Genomic DNA, 15,947 nt, shown 5'->3' with positions numbered 1-15,947 from the left:
TACTTTTCTAGAATGAGAGTGCTTAAAGAGGAGAGTGCTATTCATGTGGCACAGCTTGAAGCAGGCATCAGGTGTAGGTGGAGATGGGCCTAGCTCAAATTTGAGGCCAAAACATAAAAGCAAAGAAATTACTCAAATTTAATTTTAATCTTAAATTTGTACATCAACATGTACATGAGCATTGTAAATAAGTTTTTTTGTGTGAAGAATTTTATTTTTATTATTATTATTTTTGGCTTTATTGTACATTTCAGAGTCTTCCAGATTGCTTAATTTATGTTAAAATAAAAATAAAATTCTCCGCGGGGGCCCGGGGGATCCCCCCAGACTTCCCCTACAATGTTTTTTTTAATGCCTTTGGTGTTTGCATGTCTGTAGTTCATAATGTATTCAATCACAGTCAAGTCTCTCCTGAAGTGGTAATTAGTTGTCACCATAGCATATATGATTGAGTAGCAATAAATAAAGTGTTTCATATGTTAATGGTACACTGAGTCTTGATGACAACTTCTTCTTGAAATAAAGGGATACAGGACAGAGGTGCCCAGTGGACAATGAAATGCTGTTAGAAGACCAACTGTTTCCTGATAACTTTGCCAAAAGGGAGATTCTTTCACTCACTGTCCGCTGTCCAAATGCTGGCTGTACTGACAAAATGGAGCTCCGACATTTAGAGGTGAGAATATATGCAATAAACCCTATTTAAGGAAGCCTGTATAAAATAGCAATCTGGCTGACGTAAATTTGTGTGTACTGTATGGACCATTAAGAAATTGGTCTTTTCCATGATTGCCACAGCAGATGACTAAAGAAAAGGAGGCACTGGTTCACTCTTTCATGTCTGGACTAGGACTGGGGAAAACGAATCAAATAACGCGGCTAAGTCGACTTAAAAAATAGGTTGACGCTAGGCCTGTCATGATATTTACTATATCGACTTATCGTTCGATAAATAAAATGGACATGATAGTTTTTCCGGAGTCGGTAAACTGTCATTGTTGTGGTGAGCCGGTGCGCGGATCACACGGTGAACCGACAGAGTTGGACGCCTGTGTCATTAGCCACTAAGTGGGCTCACAGATGGGCTGTTACTTCCGGCAAAATATTTCTGCCACCGCAAGTACTTTAAGGGCCCTCAGTCGTCATGGTGTCAGGGTTAGATTTTTGTAAACACTATCTCCCAGTCAATGCAATAGCATGCTCCCGAAGTAAAATAAAACAGTTCAAGTTTCAGCGATCAAAAAGCACTACTTTCGATCATTGACGTGTGTGTTTGTCTTTTTTATTTTTTTTAACGTGCCTTCTATATTATTATTCTGTGTTAACGGCAGCCACACGGCACCGCTGAGCGAATCTTAGACCGGGCAAAATGAAGAGCAACAAGGATAACTTTTCCCATTGTGTAAACATTATGCCAATGAAAAATATTGCGACACATTGCCTCTTCTATTTTGGAGGTTGTTGATGATCATAGGGTGAGTTGGAGCCAGTCAGTCACAAAGAGTCGACCCACACTAAGAAGTCACGTAGTATGACATAACTCCTTTCAACTATGCATCTCCATGCTTTTCCGGGTGTACATAAGTTTTCACGCAATGTTGCACAAGATGGACACATAGGATTGCTATGGTCTCAGGGCGAGTTAAATAAAACAGTGACTCTTGTGTGGTTGCTGGCTTCCCCTAAATGATCAGTTTTCATTTTATGTTCCTCTGTAAGATATTTCTTAGCCTTACACAAACAAAGCGCGAAACTCTCTTTTAAATACAGATTACGAGTTCAGAATGTGGAGTGTGCAAAAGCACAGCAACGACAAGCCCGGCCGGCTGCCGTCTTGCTCGCTGTCCCTCTTCAAGTACCTGGCCTCACAGATAAAAAATGGCTTGCTACTTGAAATCACCACGAAAAAAACAAGATAATGTTGTACGTAGTTTTCTCGAAGATGTTAGTAAAATGTCAATGATTGTGTTGTCTTTTGTAGTTTTGACCAAAGAATAAGTGGGCTCTAGTGAGCTAACATTAATAGCTATGCTAGCTACGCATGAGACGATCGGTCCATAATGAACTCCGGTATTGAGATGGATGAATATGCTTTGCGATGCAACTTTTTGAAATTTTCTGTGCGCCATAAGGGAATTGTAAATAATGCAGTAATTTAGCATAGAGATCTACGGACGGGAAGAGGCGGGGCGGGATCAGTCCTTAAAACATATTAGATGTCCATAAAATATATTTGATTGACAGGTGAAGGGCTCGTCTTCAGCGGACCAACCACACTCTTCTAGCTTGATGGCGGGCCTAATTTTTCATGATTTCATAGGCATGAAAAACTAAAACCCGGGGGTGCTGGAGCCTATCCCAGCTATCTTTGGGCGAGAGGCGGGGTACACCCTGAACTGGTCGCCAGCCGATCGCAGGGCCCGTGACCCAAGTGAGGATATGCGGTATGGAAAATGAATGAATGAATGAAAAAACAAAAACGATATCATTTATCGTGATAGTTTTTGGGAAAATATATCGTTTTAAAAAATTGTTATCGTGAAAGGCCAAGTTGACGCAGAATTTCTGCCGCGAAACTCCGCCAGGACCAATGTTTCAGACAAACATTTATTGCAGGTGCACACAGTGTTGGGGCACTGATAAACTTTGCCAAACACAACAGAGGAGCATTTTAAAGACACTATTAGATTTGTAATCTACATAAAACAATGTATGAGTGAGCTGAATGGTAGTTAGTTGGCTTTTTTTTTTGCACCTAAGATGGTACACGCTAGTGAGCTAATGCTAATTGCAAATGCTAACAATTTAGCCAAGGATGATTTTTGTTGTTTCGCCTGATGCAGTTTAAAAATAGTTGTAAAAAATATATATACATATTTATATTTCATAGGCGGTTTGCACGGTGGGCGACTGGTTAGAGCGTCTGCCTCACAGTTCTGAGAACCGGGGTTCAATCTCCGGCCCCGCCTGTGTGGAGCTTGCATGTTCTCCCCGTGCCTGCGTGGGTTTTCTCCGGGCACTCCGGTTTCCTCCCACATCCCCAAAACATGCATGCTAGGTTAATTGACAACTCTAAATTGCCCGTAGGTGTGCATGTGAGTGCGAATGGTTGTTTGTTTGTATGTGCCCTGCGATTGGCTGGCAACCAGTCCAGGGTGTAGCCCGCGTCCTGCCCGATGATAGCTGGGATAGGCTCCAGCACGCCCGCGACCCGAGTGAGGAGAAGCGGCTCAGAAAATGGATGGATGGATGGATATATATTTCAGAATCATCTTTATTTGCGAAGTATGTCAAAAACATACAAGGAATTTGTCTCCGGAAGTTGGAGCTGCTCTAATACAACAGTCAATTAACAGATAATACTTTTGAGACATAAAGACAAAAAACACAGTCACTGAGCAACAAAGGGTTAGCAGTAATGTGGTAATGCCGGTACAATTTTTAGTCCTCTAGCAATTAGAGCAGTTTGAAATGACTAATAGAACAATAGTCCAGTGCAATGACCATTGTGCAAAGGGCACAGAGACTTCAAGAAATTGATGCAGTTTAAAATGACTAGTAGTGCGATAATCTGGGACAATGTCGATTGTGGAAATGTTGCAGATGTTACTCAGGCACATGAGTGGCAAGTATGGGTTTACAACAGTTATGGAAATAGTGCAGCGTGGCGAGACTACTACAGTGAGTGCATGTGTAATGTGTAATTCGCCCGACAGAGATGTGACAACAAACTTAAGACAAAATTGGCAGGATGTTGCAATGGGATTGTAAATTAACTGTTTAAGAAGTTAATGGCAAGAGGGAAGAAGCTGTTGGAATGTCTGCTTGTTTTAGTTTGCATTGTTCGATAGCGCCTACCTGAGGGAAGGAACTGGAAGAGCTGGTGACCAGGATGTGGAGGGTCCAAGAGGAATTTGCATGTTCTTGTCTTAGTTCTGGCAGTGTGTATGTCCTCAAAGGTGGGTAGATGGATACCAACAGTCTTTTCAGCAGTTTTGATTGTCCGTTGCAGTCAGTTTGCCCTTTTTTGTAGCAGCACCAAACCAGACTGTGATGGAAGAACACAGGACTGATTCGATGACTGCTGTGTAGAACTGCCTCAACAGCTCCTGTGGCAGGCCGTGCTTCCTCAGAAGCCGCAGGAAGTACATCCTCTGCTGGGCTTTTTTGAGAATGGAGTTGATCTTGATCACCCGCTTCAGGTCCTGAGAGACTATAAGTCATCTGCAAACTTCAGGAGTTTGACAACCGGGTGTGTTGATGTGCAGTCATTCGTGTAGAGAGAGAAGAACAGCGAGAGAGAATACAACGTTGGGGCGCCCCGGTGCTGGTGGTGCGTGTAGATGAGGTGGTGTCCCCTAGCCTCACCTGCTGTGTCCTGCTTGTCAAGAAACTGTAAATCCACTGGGAGATGGCAGGCGAGACACTGAGCTGGAGAAGTTTGGTGGAGAGAAGTTCAGGGATGATGGTGTTGAACGCAGAGCTGAAGTCCACGAACAGGATCCTCGCGTAGATCCCCGCGCCGTCGAGGTGTTCTCGGATGAAGTGCCGCCCCATGTTGACTGCATCATCCGCAGACCTGTTTGCTCGGTAGGCAAACTGCAGGGGGTTGAGCAGGGGACATGTGACGCTCTTGAGGTGGTCCATCACGAGGTGTTCAAAGGACTTCATGACCACAGATGTCAGGGCGACAGGCCTGTAGTCATTCAGACCAGAGATTGCAGGTTTCTTGAGGACTGGGATGATGGTGGAGCGTTTGAAACAAGTTGGTACCTCGCACAGTTACAGAGATCTATTGAAGATCTGTGTGAAGACTGGAGCGAGCTGGTCTGCGCAGACTTTGTGGCAGGCCTGCTGCTTTGTTGATCTTTTGTTGTTTGAAGATGCGTCTCACCCCACAATAGTGGTGACGATTGTGCAAATGGCGCAGAGGCTTCAAGAAATTATGCAGTTGAAAGTGACTAGTAGTGCGATAATCTGGGACAATGTCAATTGCGCAAATGGTGCAGATACTTGTCAAGCAAATTAGTGGCCAGTATTGGTCAACAACAGATATGCAAGTAGTGCAGAGTGGCAAGACTACTACAATGAGTGCACGAATAATGTGTAATTGGCCCGACAGAGGTGTGACTACAATCTCAAGTCAAAATTAGCAGCATGTCTGCTAGTTCTTGTTAGCATTGTTTGATAGCGCCTACCTGAGGGAAGGAACAGGAGGTGGTGGCTAGGATGTGGAGGGTCCAAGAGGATTTTGCATGCTCTTGTCTTAGGTTATGGCTGCGTGCAAGTCCTCAAGGGTAGATAGTGGGGTTCCGACAATTTTTTCAGTAGTTTTGATTCTCCGTTGCAGTCGGAGGTTGTCCTTTTTTGTGGCAGCACCAAACCAGACTGTGACGGATGAACACAGGACTGATTCGATAACTGCTGTGTAGAACTGCCTCAACAGCTCCAGTCGCAGGCCGTTCTTCCTCAGAAGCCGCAGGAAGTACATCCTCTACTGGGCCTTTTTGAGGATTGAGTTGATGTTGGTCTCCCACTTCACTCCTGAGAGACTGTAATTCCCACGAATTACAGAAATTTGGGCAGTGTGGCACAGAGGGTAAGAATACACCTTGCAACCGGAGGGTCGTCGGTTTGTATCCCCGCCCGAGCGCATGTTATCGTTGTGTCCCTGGGCAAGACACTTAAACCACATTGCTTACGAATGAAGGTGGTTGAATGTTCGGTGGTGGTTGGGGGGGCCATAGGCGCAGAATCATAGCCACACTTCTGTCAGACTGCCCCAGGGCAGCTGTGGCTACACAAGTAGCTTACCACACGACAAGGGTGTGGCTTAGGAGTGAATGAATAATGTGTGAAATTGTAAATCGTCTTTGAGTGTCTAGAAAAGCGCTATATAAGTGTAGTGCATTATTGTTATTATTATTGGGTGGGGGGGGGGGATTACTCGAGTACTCGACGAAATATCAATAGGATAATCAATTCTCAAAAGATTCGATCGTGACACCCCTAGTCTGGACCCATCCCTTTACAAGTTCTGTTGTTAATGAATTGCGTTGCTAGTTAGGGACCATGAAGGCAAATGCATTGGATTCATGTTGTGCTCATTTATTCCATCAAACTATTCAGTCATGCCCTCTGGATCAGTGAGCATTGCTATCTTGTTTATTATTAGGATTACATAAAATAATCTTAGAGTAGTATAGCGTAACAACAAGTCAGTCAATCAAATTGACGATCCATCCTGATAAGCGAAGACTCAATTTTTAATCACCCGCTCTGCTGCCCTTGCTGTCCCCCTCCAAACCAAGTTATACAGCAGTGGCGGTCAGGAGGCTCTCCATGGTGAAGTTGCTGAGCAGGTGTTGAGGGAAATGGGCCTGATGTAGCCTCCTGAGGAAGTACCTGATGAGAGATGTTTATGGACCATCATCTACTTCTTCCCGGCTTTATTAAGGTCCAGGTGGTTTGTGTCACACTTTGTGTCACCTCAGATGCCAGACCTTCTCCCTATGGGCTGCAGTCCTACAATGGCGGTGTCGTCAATTTGAAGATGGTGTTGCTTCAGGTGAATGGGGTCACTTGGGTCAAGAGGGAGTACAAGAGGGGACTGAGGACAAACTCCTGCAGTGTTCCAGTGTTAAGATTGCGAGTAGAGAAGTGCTCTCCCATCCAGCCGTTCTTTGGGTTGTCGCTGAGGAAGTCCACTACAGTATCAAAGTGCATGCTGTGGCCCAGATTGTTCAGCTTCTGAACCAGTTCATAGGGTGCAACTTTATTAAATGTGGAGCTGACTTCCAAATGGGATCCTCTCTCATTTTACTGTGGTCGAAGTGTGTTGACAGCTGTTCAAATGCCATCCCCTGTTGACCTGTTTGCCATGTATATGCAAACTGGTGTGGACCAAGGCCAACAGGAGTCAACCTCAATGTGAGTCACAGTGAGTAGCACTTTGGCACCATCTTATGGCATCTTGGTACCAAGGAACTATGTTGAATTAAGGAGAGGAGATTTATTTTACAGGCCTTGTGTAATAGAAAAGTATTGGTTTGGTGCTTGTGGTGGAGGAGCTAAGTTTAGCGAAGGAGGCCCCCAGCTTGTACAGGCGCACTCGGAGTGCTTTTTTTCTTCTTTCCAAAATCCAAAAGTTATTGTTTGTTCAAAATCCAATTTATTTTTAAGGGTAATGTTGTAAGATGAGTGAAAATGTATTTGGAGGGGACCAAAACCCAATATGTCAAAACTTAGTGTTATATTTTAATGTGCATATATCTTCTTTATCAGCTACTGTTTCAATCTATGAAGTATTTATTTAAAAAAAAAATGTTTCAAAACATCCCATCTACTCACTTGCGGGGGCTGCCATTTTTAGGTCTTTTCACTCTTGCAAGAGTGCAAATGTGTGAGAATGTTACGTATGTTCATCAATTCCTACCCGCTTTATTTACTAAAACCATAGTTGGTAAATATTCAGCAACTACAAGCTACATATTGGATTTCATTATATGTACAAAAGCTAAATAATAAACCATGATGGTAAATGTCATCATCTAGATGATTACCGATGATGATGAGCCGATCTGGATTTCTTTTACTCTTCGCTGCACTTCCTCTGATGGCGGCTGCATATTTCCATTTCAGGCATGATGTACACAGGATCGAATGATTAAATCAATCACTCTCAACAATCTCTCAGCCGATACAATTCAATAGTTCGCTGTATTGGCAGCCAAAGAACTACAGTATTTGTGATTCGACATCACTTGCGGTCTGCAGCGGAAGACGATTTCTCCCAACATGGCGCCACCCTTACGTTGATTAATTATTCTGTGTAATTCTTATTCCACTAATGCAATATCAATCATAGTACCATGCCACATGCAATGTATTGTTTTAAAAATGTTGGGGTTCAGTTCCTGATTGGCTGGCAACCAGTTCAGGGTGTACCCCGCCTCCTGCCCGATGATGGCTGGGATTGGCTCCAGCACTCCGCGACCCTTGAGGATAAGCGGCTCAGAAAATGGATGGATGGATGGATGGGTTCAGTTCACCTTTAACTGTTTTGGGATCAACCCTGGAGAGGATAAGTGGTACATGGAATTGGATGGATAGATGTTTTAGGATAGGAGCATAGTTTGTGAAATATTTATGGTTGTATCTGTTAATATAGGCAATTACAAACCTTTTTATGGTGGGGCATCAATTACTCTCGGTTCTTCATTATTCCTGGCAAGGCTCGGTCCCTACCCCCTAAAACGGTGCGGGATTATTATAAACACCTGCACCCATCTCGTTTTTTTTATTGTTTTCCTTCCAGAATCATTTGGCACAGTGTCCATTTGCAACCATGCCCTGCCCCCAGTGCCAGCAGTCAGTGAGAAAAATCTACTTGGAGGAACACAAAACCATAGAGTGTCGAAGAAGACCGATGTCCTGCCCAGATTGTGTTGCAAGCTTTGTGTATGAGGAGAAGGAGGTAGATTTTTCTTACTAGTTCTTTGAATGAAGTTCCCACAGCAAGATTTTTTTTAAATTACATAATTTTTTAAATTACATAATGAGTGTTCGTTCCCTTTGAATTTTTCTTTCTCTTGAAGCTTCATGAGCAGCAGTGTCCCTTTGCTACCATCATGTGCCAGTACTGTGGGCTGGATCTCATCAGAGACCAGGTACGTTAATACCAGATGAGTAGTGCATGTTTGAGCCCCAATTGTCATGCATTTTAGTTCACTGATATGACATCTAATAGATTGACTTAATTGGATTACCGTAATTTCTTGTGTAGAATACACTCTCTCTGGTGCAAGATGATAGAAAATAGTTTAGACACAACAGCAACATGCAGGTGAATTTGCACATTATAAACAAGAAATTATGGTATGGTTACTTTAAATTAAATTAAGGATGAGGTTTATTAAACACACTTCTCATCTAAGTTAATTTATCTTGTATCATCCACCCTCAGTGGTCCCCAGTCTCCTAAGGTGTGCTCCAGGGTTCTGTCCCGGGGCACCTCCTCTTCATAGTATATCTCATACCCATTGGCAATATCTTCCGCACATACATCATCCATTTTCACTGCTAAGCAGATGACAGATAGCTTTATCTTTTCTGCAAACCTAACTCTTCTCTCCCTACTTCTCACTTTACGGAGTGTCTCAAAAAAGTAATCTTGTTTTAATTCAAACTTTTTAGCTCAACAGCTACACAACCGAATTCTTCCTCATTGGGTCCAAATCCACACATTTGACCCATTCCCATACACAACTCCACCATTTTCCCCACTGCCCAGTTTAAGAGTCTGAGTGTCATGCTGGACAGCATCCGATCAGTTCAAACCCACACAAATAAGATCACATGGTTTGCATATGCATACTTACTTCTCTGTAATATTAATCGCCTTTCCCTGTGCCTCACTCTCCATTCCACTGTCATGCCTGTTCATGAAAACGTTTCCACATTGATTACTGCAATTCCCTTCTTTTTGGTCTCTGTCACAAATCCCTCAATAAACACCAACTGGTCCAGAGTTCAGCTGCATTAAAAAAAAAAAACTTAATTCCACCACATCACCCCAGTTTTACACCAGCTCCACTGGCTACCAGTTAAATTTAGAATGTACTTCAAAATTGTCCTCACTTTCCAGGCCATTCATAACCTCACCCCGCCATACCTGCAGACATTCTACAGATTGCCACCTTATCTAGCTGGACACTGTCCCGCCTGCCCGCCTCATCACTGAGGAGCAGAGCATTCAGTTGCTCTGCTCCCTTCCTCTGGAACTCATTACCATCTGACCTGCACAACACGTACCCATTTCTCTTTCCAAATCCAAACACAAAACACGTCTGTTCAGAATGTCATACTCCTCCTAGTATTGCTTTTATGTTGAAGCTCTGTGGTTAATTTTTTGCCTTGATCTTTCTATTTGATTGTTACAGATGGACTCTCATTGTGATACAGATTGCCCTAAAGCCCCTATTGCCTGTACCTTTAGCACTTTTGGATGTAAGGAGAGGGTATGTGATACAATGTAAAGTGTCTGAAGTCGCAAGTATTGGAAAATCACTTGAAATGACTTAAAACACAAATTTTTGTCAAATTGTTTGCCTTTATAGATGCAACGACACAACCTGGCTCAGCATATGCAGGAGTTCACACAGATGCACATGCGCTACATGGCAGAGTTTGTGCGCTGCCTTAGCCTTAACGGCACCACACCAAAGTCACTTTGGGCTCTTGGACCTTCTGTTTCATCTGAGGATCAAGGAGCAGCATCTGCATCATGTAGAGGAATTGCAAGCTATGGCCCATGTCAGCCAAGCGAAGAAATGCAGAGGATACGGGATATGGATGGACGATTAGTAAAACAGGATCACCAGCTCCGTGAGCTTATCATCTTAGAAGATACTCGGGTACGTTTCTTTCAGCCTCAGAGCATGCCTATTTCCCTGAAATTGGCAGTGAAAGACTTCAAAAGGATGAGTTTTAATGCAAGTCTTTCACAGACAAGCAACCTAATGAGTTAGTGAGTTTGAAAAATGTACCTGTCATGAAGCACGCTGAAGGTATGGTAAAGCATGTGGTAGGTGCATCTGCCTCACCGTCGGTTTACGCGTGTGGTATGCACTGTTGTGCCTGAACGAGTTCAATGAACGAAGGTCCATGAACTAGTTCATATTTTGAGTGAACGTAAACTGAATTTAGTTCATTTCTGCCTGATGAACATTATTGAGAACGTGCTCATTCTGGCGTCAAAGAACGGTTTTCAAACGAAAGTTCCTTTTCATTCAAGAGTGCTAGGTTTTGCTTGGGATGTCCAGGACAAAACCCGTCTGAACACACTATATACGAGCCTTCATATGTTAGGGATTAACGCCGTATTTGGCAACCACCATTTATGTTTACATACGGCAGGCACATCCCAGCAGCCTGTGTGTGCAAGGTGTATTCAGGCACACTACGTAAATGGGAGAGAATATGTTCTTTGGTTGTTTTGTAATACAGTACGTCATTGTAAATATTTATAACTACAAAATCTATATGTATCAGAATGCTTTAGTTAAAACACTACGATCATACTGTCATAATATGGAATTTATTTTGTTTTGTAATAAGAATAGATAATAAATATTTTGTCAATATAATCAGCCAGAGACCATCGTTCCTGTCATACAGTGTTGTTTTTGTTTGCACATTAAGGACAAAAATCCTGGTTTTGTTTTAATTCCTCATTTAAAAAATACTGTTCAACCAACGGGGTTTTTTTCTTATGATTTTGAGATTATAGGGTGAAAGCAGCAGCTGGTTACTAGTGTGGACTGAATGGTTGACAACAATGAGGAAATGAAAGGCCATTATTTTGAGGGTAATAGCCCATCACCGACATTGAAAAAAGAACGATTAACCAGTTCAATTTTGAAACGGTGAACTTAGTTAAAAATGTTGAATTCTGAAGTGAACTAGTTCATTTTTGGAACAGTGAACTGAAATTTATAGGAAATGAACATTCCCAACACTCGTGGTATGTAGAGTGTGCATGCCCTGCCCATGCATGCATCTTAGGATAGGTATGTAATTGAAGACTTTAAATTGCCCATAGGTGCGAGTGTAAATGATTGTCGGTATGTGTCCTGCGGTTAACTAAAGACCAGTTAAAGATATACCTTTCCTCTCACACAGATTCAGGTGTTATAGGATCTAGTTCACCCACCACACTGAACTCATGTCAATAGTTGCTATCTCATGATTGCTGTTTCCTTTCTACAGGTAGGGCAGCTTGCACAGCTCCAAAAAAGAGTAGCTGTTCTAGAGGAGACTGTGAAGGAATTGGAGGCACAACAATGTCATGGTATCTTCATCTGGCGTCTCAGAGGTTTCTCAGCCCACCTCCGGAACCAAGAAGCCGGCCTCCCGGTGGTTGAGCACAGCCCAGGGTTTTACACGGGCCGACCGGGCTACAAACTGTGCCTCCGCATACACCTGCAGACCCCCAATGCCCCACGCTGTTCCAACTACATCTCCCTCTTTGTCCACACCATGCAGGGAGCTTTTGATGGACACCTGAGCTGGCCTTTCCAGGGCACTATCCGTCTCGCCATTCTAGACCAGGGCCCTGATGCGCAACATCATATGGAGGTGATGGAGACTAAGCCAGACCTTCAAGCCTTCAAGAAACCTACCATTCAGCGTAACCCCAAAGGTTTTGGTTATGTGACTTTCCTGCACTTGCATCAGCTGAGTCAGCGAGCTTTTGTCAAGGATGACACCCTCCTCATCCGCTGTGAGGTAACACCACGTTTTGACATGTTCCAACGTGAGGGACCCACAGTGCAGCCAAGAGGCCCTGAGGCCTCCCGGGACTAATTTATATGGCATGTCATGCATGTTTCCCAGACTGTGTTGAATGTTCAAATGTGCTGGTATTTTCTCAACAGATTTCAAATGTCTTTGTATGATTCTTTGATGCAGTTTTATTTTAATCAGGCCTAGGGTTGGGTATTAAGAATTGAGAACCGATTGGAACCGGGACTAACATTCCGCTTCCCCCAGAATCGTTCAAATAAAAAAATTGCGGTTCCCAGTTTCGATGCCTACAGTCCGCCGACCCCGAAGAAGAAAGTGGCGAAAACCAACGAAGAACGTGAACGAAGAGATGCTTGTGCCCAACAGCAGCGGCGAACAAAAGTGTGTCATAACTATGTTAAAATAAATGACCAGTCACCTCAGTGCAACACTTGGATTAAGATTATATTGTGCAAAAGAGGCTTTCACAATGTGTAGAAGTCTGATGCGCTCCCTCCCGCTCCGAACCTCAGCCAACAAAGCACGGAACTTCAGTCAAGTCAATTGGGTGAGTGTGAAACAATAAAATATGTCTATGCCAATATTAACAAGTTAAACGGTCGGTTGCGCTCTTCCACTGATAGTTTTTAGCATTTATTTTAGTCTTCAAATAAACGGAGGAGCTCATGACAGACTCAAAAATAAAATATAAATTACTTTACCATACTGGAAATAGGCAGCACGGTGGACGACTGGTTAGAGCGTTAGAGTGCGAATGGTTGTTTGTTTGTATGAGCCCTGCTATTGGCTGGCAACCAGTTCAGGGTGTACCCCGTCTCCTGCCCTATGATAGCTGGGACAGGCTCCAGCGCTCCCGCGACCCTAGTGAGGAGAAGCGGCTCAGAAAATGGATGGGTACTGGAGATAAAGTAGAAACAGTCACATTACAAGCTTAACATTGAGCTATAACTTCACCAAAGGTCAAAGTAGCAACTTTACATCACAATGAATTGGGACAAAAGTCACAAAAACGTTGTCTCACAGTATCACAAACACTAATCTTGTGTCTCATTGTTGGGTAGGTAAAGGAATCAACGTTTTGCAGAGCATTTGGTTCCATTCATTAGTCTTTTAATTGGATCTTGTTTTACTTTAATTTTTACTGGTGTTTTGTGACCTTATTTTTCTTGCCAAAGTGCAGAGTTCTGGTGCTTACCCTTCAAAATAAAAGGCCACATGCTTAAAACAGGAAGTCAAGTTAAAACTTGCAAATATAAACCATTTTATGTGTTAAAACAGTCACAAATACATATTTTGACAATGCTATATTTAACTTTTAGCTGAAACATTAATGAATATTAAGTCAATTGGGTTACTTCCCCACACATTGCCTTTGGGTTCATAGGTTTGATATTGATACTGGTTATAAAGAACCCCGAGTCAAATGTTCATTTTAGTTTATGCTGCGGGCTGATAAGAAAATGAACACCCTTTATTTAAACCATGCAAATATTTTTTGACCCCGCCCCCTAAAAGAATCGTAATCGAGAATTGTTTGGAACTGGAATCGGTACCTGCATCGCTCAAATTCAAACAATGCCCAACCCAAATCAGGTCAGAAATATTCTGCGTAAGCACATCTTTTAACAAGCAAGTATGTGCATGTCGATTTTCTCCCAACAAATAGACTGTTACTTCGAGCGCTGTTTTATTGTTGTTGTTACTTTTTTTAATTATTCTTATTATTATTATGACCAGCACGTGCAGAAAAACAATGTATATAAGCCATTACCAAGCCCTTTTATTTGTGCATTGAATAACAGTTCACACTGGCACTGGATGAACACAAATGGAAGCATGAAAAATAATTGATTATTGACTGAAATAATTATTTTAACTTTTTTTTTTTTTTTTTTTTTTTTTTTTTTTTAGGTTTGTCCAAGTTAATACCAATATTGTTTGTGATTTAACTGCACAGGATTTATATCTTAAAAATGTGCCTTTACATTTATTGAGTTATTCTCCTGCATCATTAGACTATTCTATTCAGGTTATGAATGAAAAATAACTTATTAACCAATGATGATATGTCTGATGTGTTTGAGAACATTTTAACTAATCATTGAAATGTGATAACTTGAAATAAAGGTTTCTATCTGTAGCGATGCATGGTACTTTGATGCAAAGATTCCTGTGACTTAAAACTAGCACTTAAAACTGGTATATATTAACACATATGATTAATCACACAACAATTTATTTGGACCGGACACTCCTTTACCTTCGCCATGGATTGATATCTGACAGGCGGCGCAGGTTGCGATTAGGTTAGTATTCAGGTCAATACTTACGCCAGTGCTAAGATGAGTCACCCACTCTCGGTAAAACAAAAGTAATTTGCACGTATTGCAGTGCTGAATTTTCTTTTCATCGAAGCACATGAAGTTTGAATTACCATCTCAAAGCAAAACACTATTTTGAGGCAGCCGTGAGCAAGAACGCTACTACATCAGCAACATGTGCAGGACGACAAACAATGCTGGAGGTTTGTACCCGTGGCAATGTTCTCAGGATAAATTAAGCAACACTTTTGCAAAATGGATAGCCACATCATGTAGACTATTTACCATCATTGAAGACCAGGGGCTGCCAAATATTATGTATACTGCCACAGGTGACCCATCATACAAACTACCTTGGAGGGGGACAATTACAACAAGGATAAACAAACTCCACTACACAAATAAGACCACAAAAGGTACAAGTGCTTGCTGATGCTGAATTTATTTCGATTACCGGGGGCTATTGGACTTCCTGTGAATCATCACAATTATATTGGGGTAACTGCTCATGTAATCGATGACAAATGTTTGTGGATGTGTTCTGCAGTGTTGGAAAACTTCATTTTCTATGCGAAGTAGTTCACAGTTCAGTTCACCATTCCAAAAGGGAACTAGTTAAGTTGGTAGTTCATAATTCAAAATTTTTAAGTAAGCTAACCATTCCAAAAGTGAACTAATTCATAGTTCTTCCCCACCAATATGTTGCTGGTGGATTATTACCCTAAAAATACTTTTCCATTGATGCTATACATTCAGTCCTCCAGGTGCAGCTTTCATCTTACAATCTCAAAAACATGTTGCCTATATGATCTTTTTAAAAAATGAGGAACTAAAACAAAAAGAGGACTTTTGTCCTTAATGTGCAAACAAAAACATGCAATACAATATGACAGGAATGATGGTGAAAGGACATTAAACTTTGCATTCCTCGCAGCGGTGGCTGACTATCATAACAAAACATTTTTATTTTAGCGAACATGAACTGAGATTAGAAAACCGTTCACAGGCGCCAGAATGAGCGCGTTCTCAATTACGTTCATCAGGCAGAAATGAACAAAGTTCCGTTCACGTTTACCCAAAATATGAACTAGTTCATGAACTTTTGAACTTGATACTAGTGTTTAGTACCTTACCCATTGGTGTTCATCAGCACTTTGTTTGCAAAATCATTGCAGAATTGTTCAAAATGTCAACTTAGTTCTACGAGGCTGTTAGCAATCCATCCAACCATTTTCTATACCGCCTATCCTGTTCAGGGTCACAGAGAGCAGTAGCCTATCCCAGCTGACTGGAATAGTTGCCAGTCAGTCGCAGGGCAGG

General features: G+C 42.2%; 1 protein-coding gene across 4 annotated transcripts in view; it reads left to right on the top strand.

Annotated features, from left to right (window-relative positions):
- The window catches only part of traf6 (TNF receptor-associated factor 6), a 33,552-nt gene that overhangs the window by 4,162 nt on the left and 13,443 nt on the right, over positions 1–15,947 (top strand). For 3 of the 4 annotated variants that reach the window (XR_009786453.1, XR_009786454.1, XR_009786455.1), the window contains exons 3-8: positions 526–676; positions 8,318–8,476; positions 8,598–8,669; positions 9,942–10,019; positions 10,119–10,415; positions 11,770–12,853. Coding sequence is in view for 1 of the 4 variants with exons in the window: in XM_061762114.1 (XP_061618098.1) it covers positions 526–676; positions 8,318–8,476; positions 8,598–8,669; positions 9,942–10,019; positions 10,119–10,415; positions 11,770–12,366 (1,354 nt within the window). In the remaining 3 variants the exon portion in view is untranslated. Of the gene's footprint in view, positions 1–525; positions 677–8,317; positions 8,477–8,597; positions 8,670–9,941; positions 10,020–10,118; positions 10,416–11,769; positions 14,447–15,947 lie in introns of those variants that run through there. The other variant, XM_061762114.1, reaches the window with a different exon arrangement.

Source organism: Phyllopteryx taeniolatus, chromosome 2 (genome assembly GCF_024500385.1).
Source record: "Phyllopteryx taeniolatus isolate TA_2022b chromosome 2, UOR_Ptae_1.2, whole genome shotgun sequence".
Taxonomy (NCBI): Eukaryota; Metazoa; Chordata; class Actinopteri; order Syngnathiformes; family Syngnathidae; genus Phyllopteryx; species Phyllopteryx taeniolatus.
This window is presented reverse-complemented; position numbering and strand designations above follow the sequence as displayed.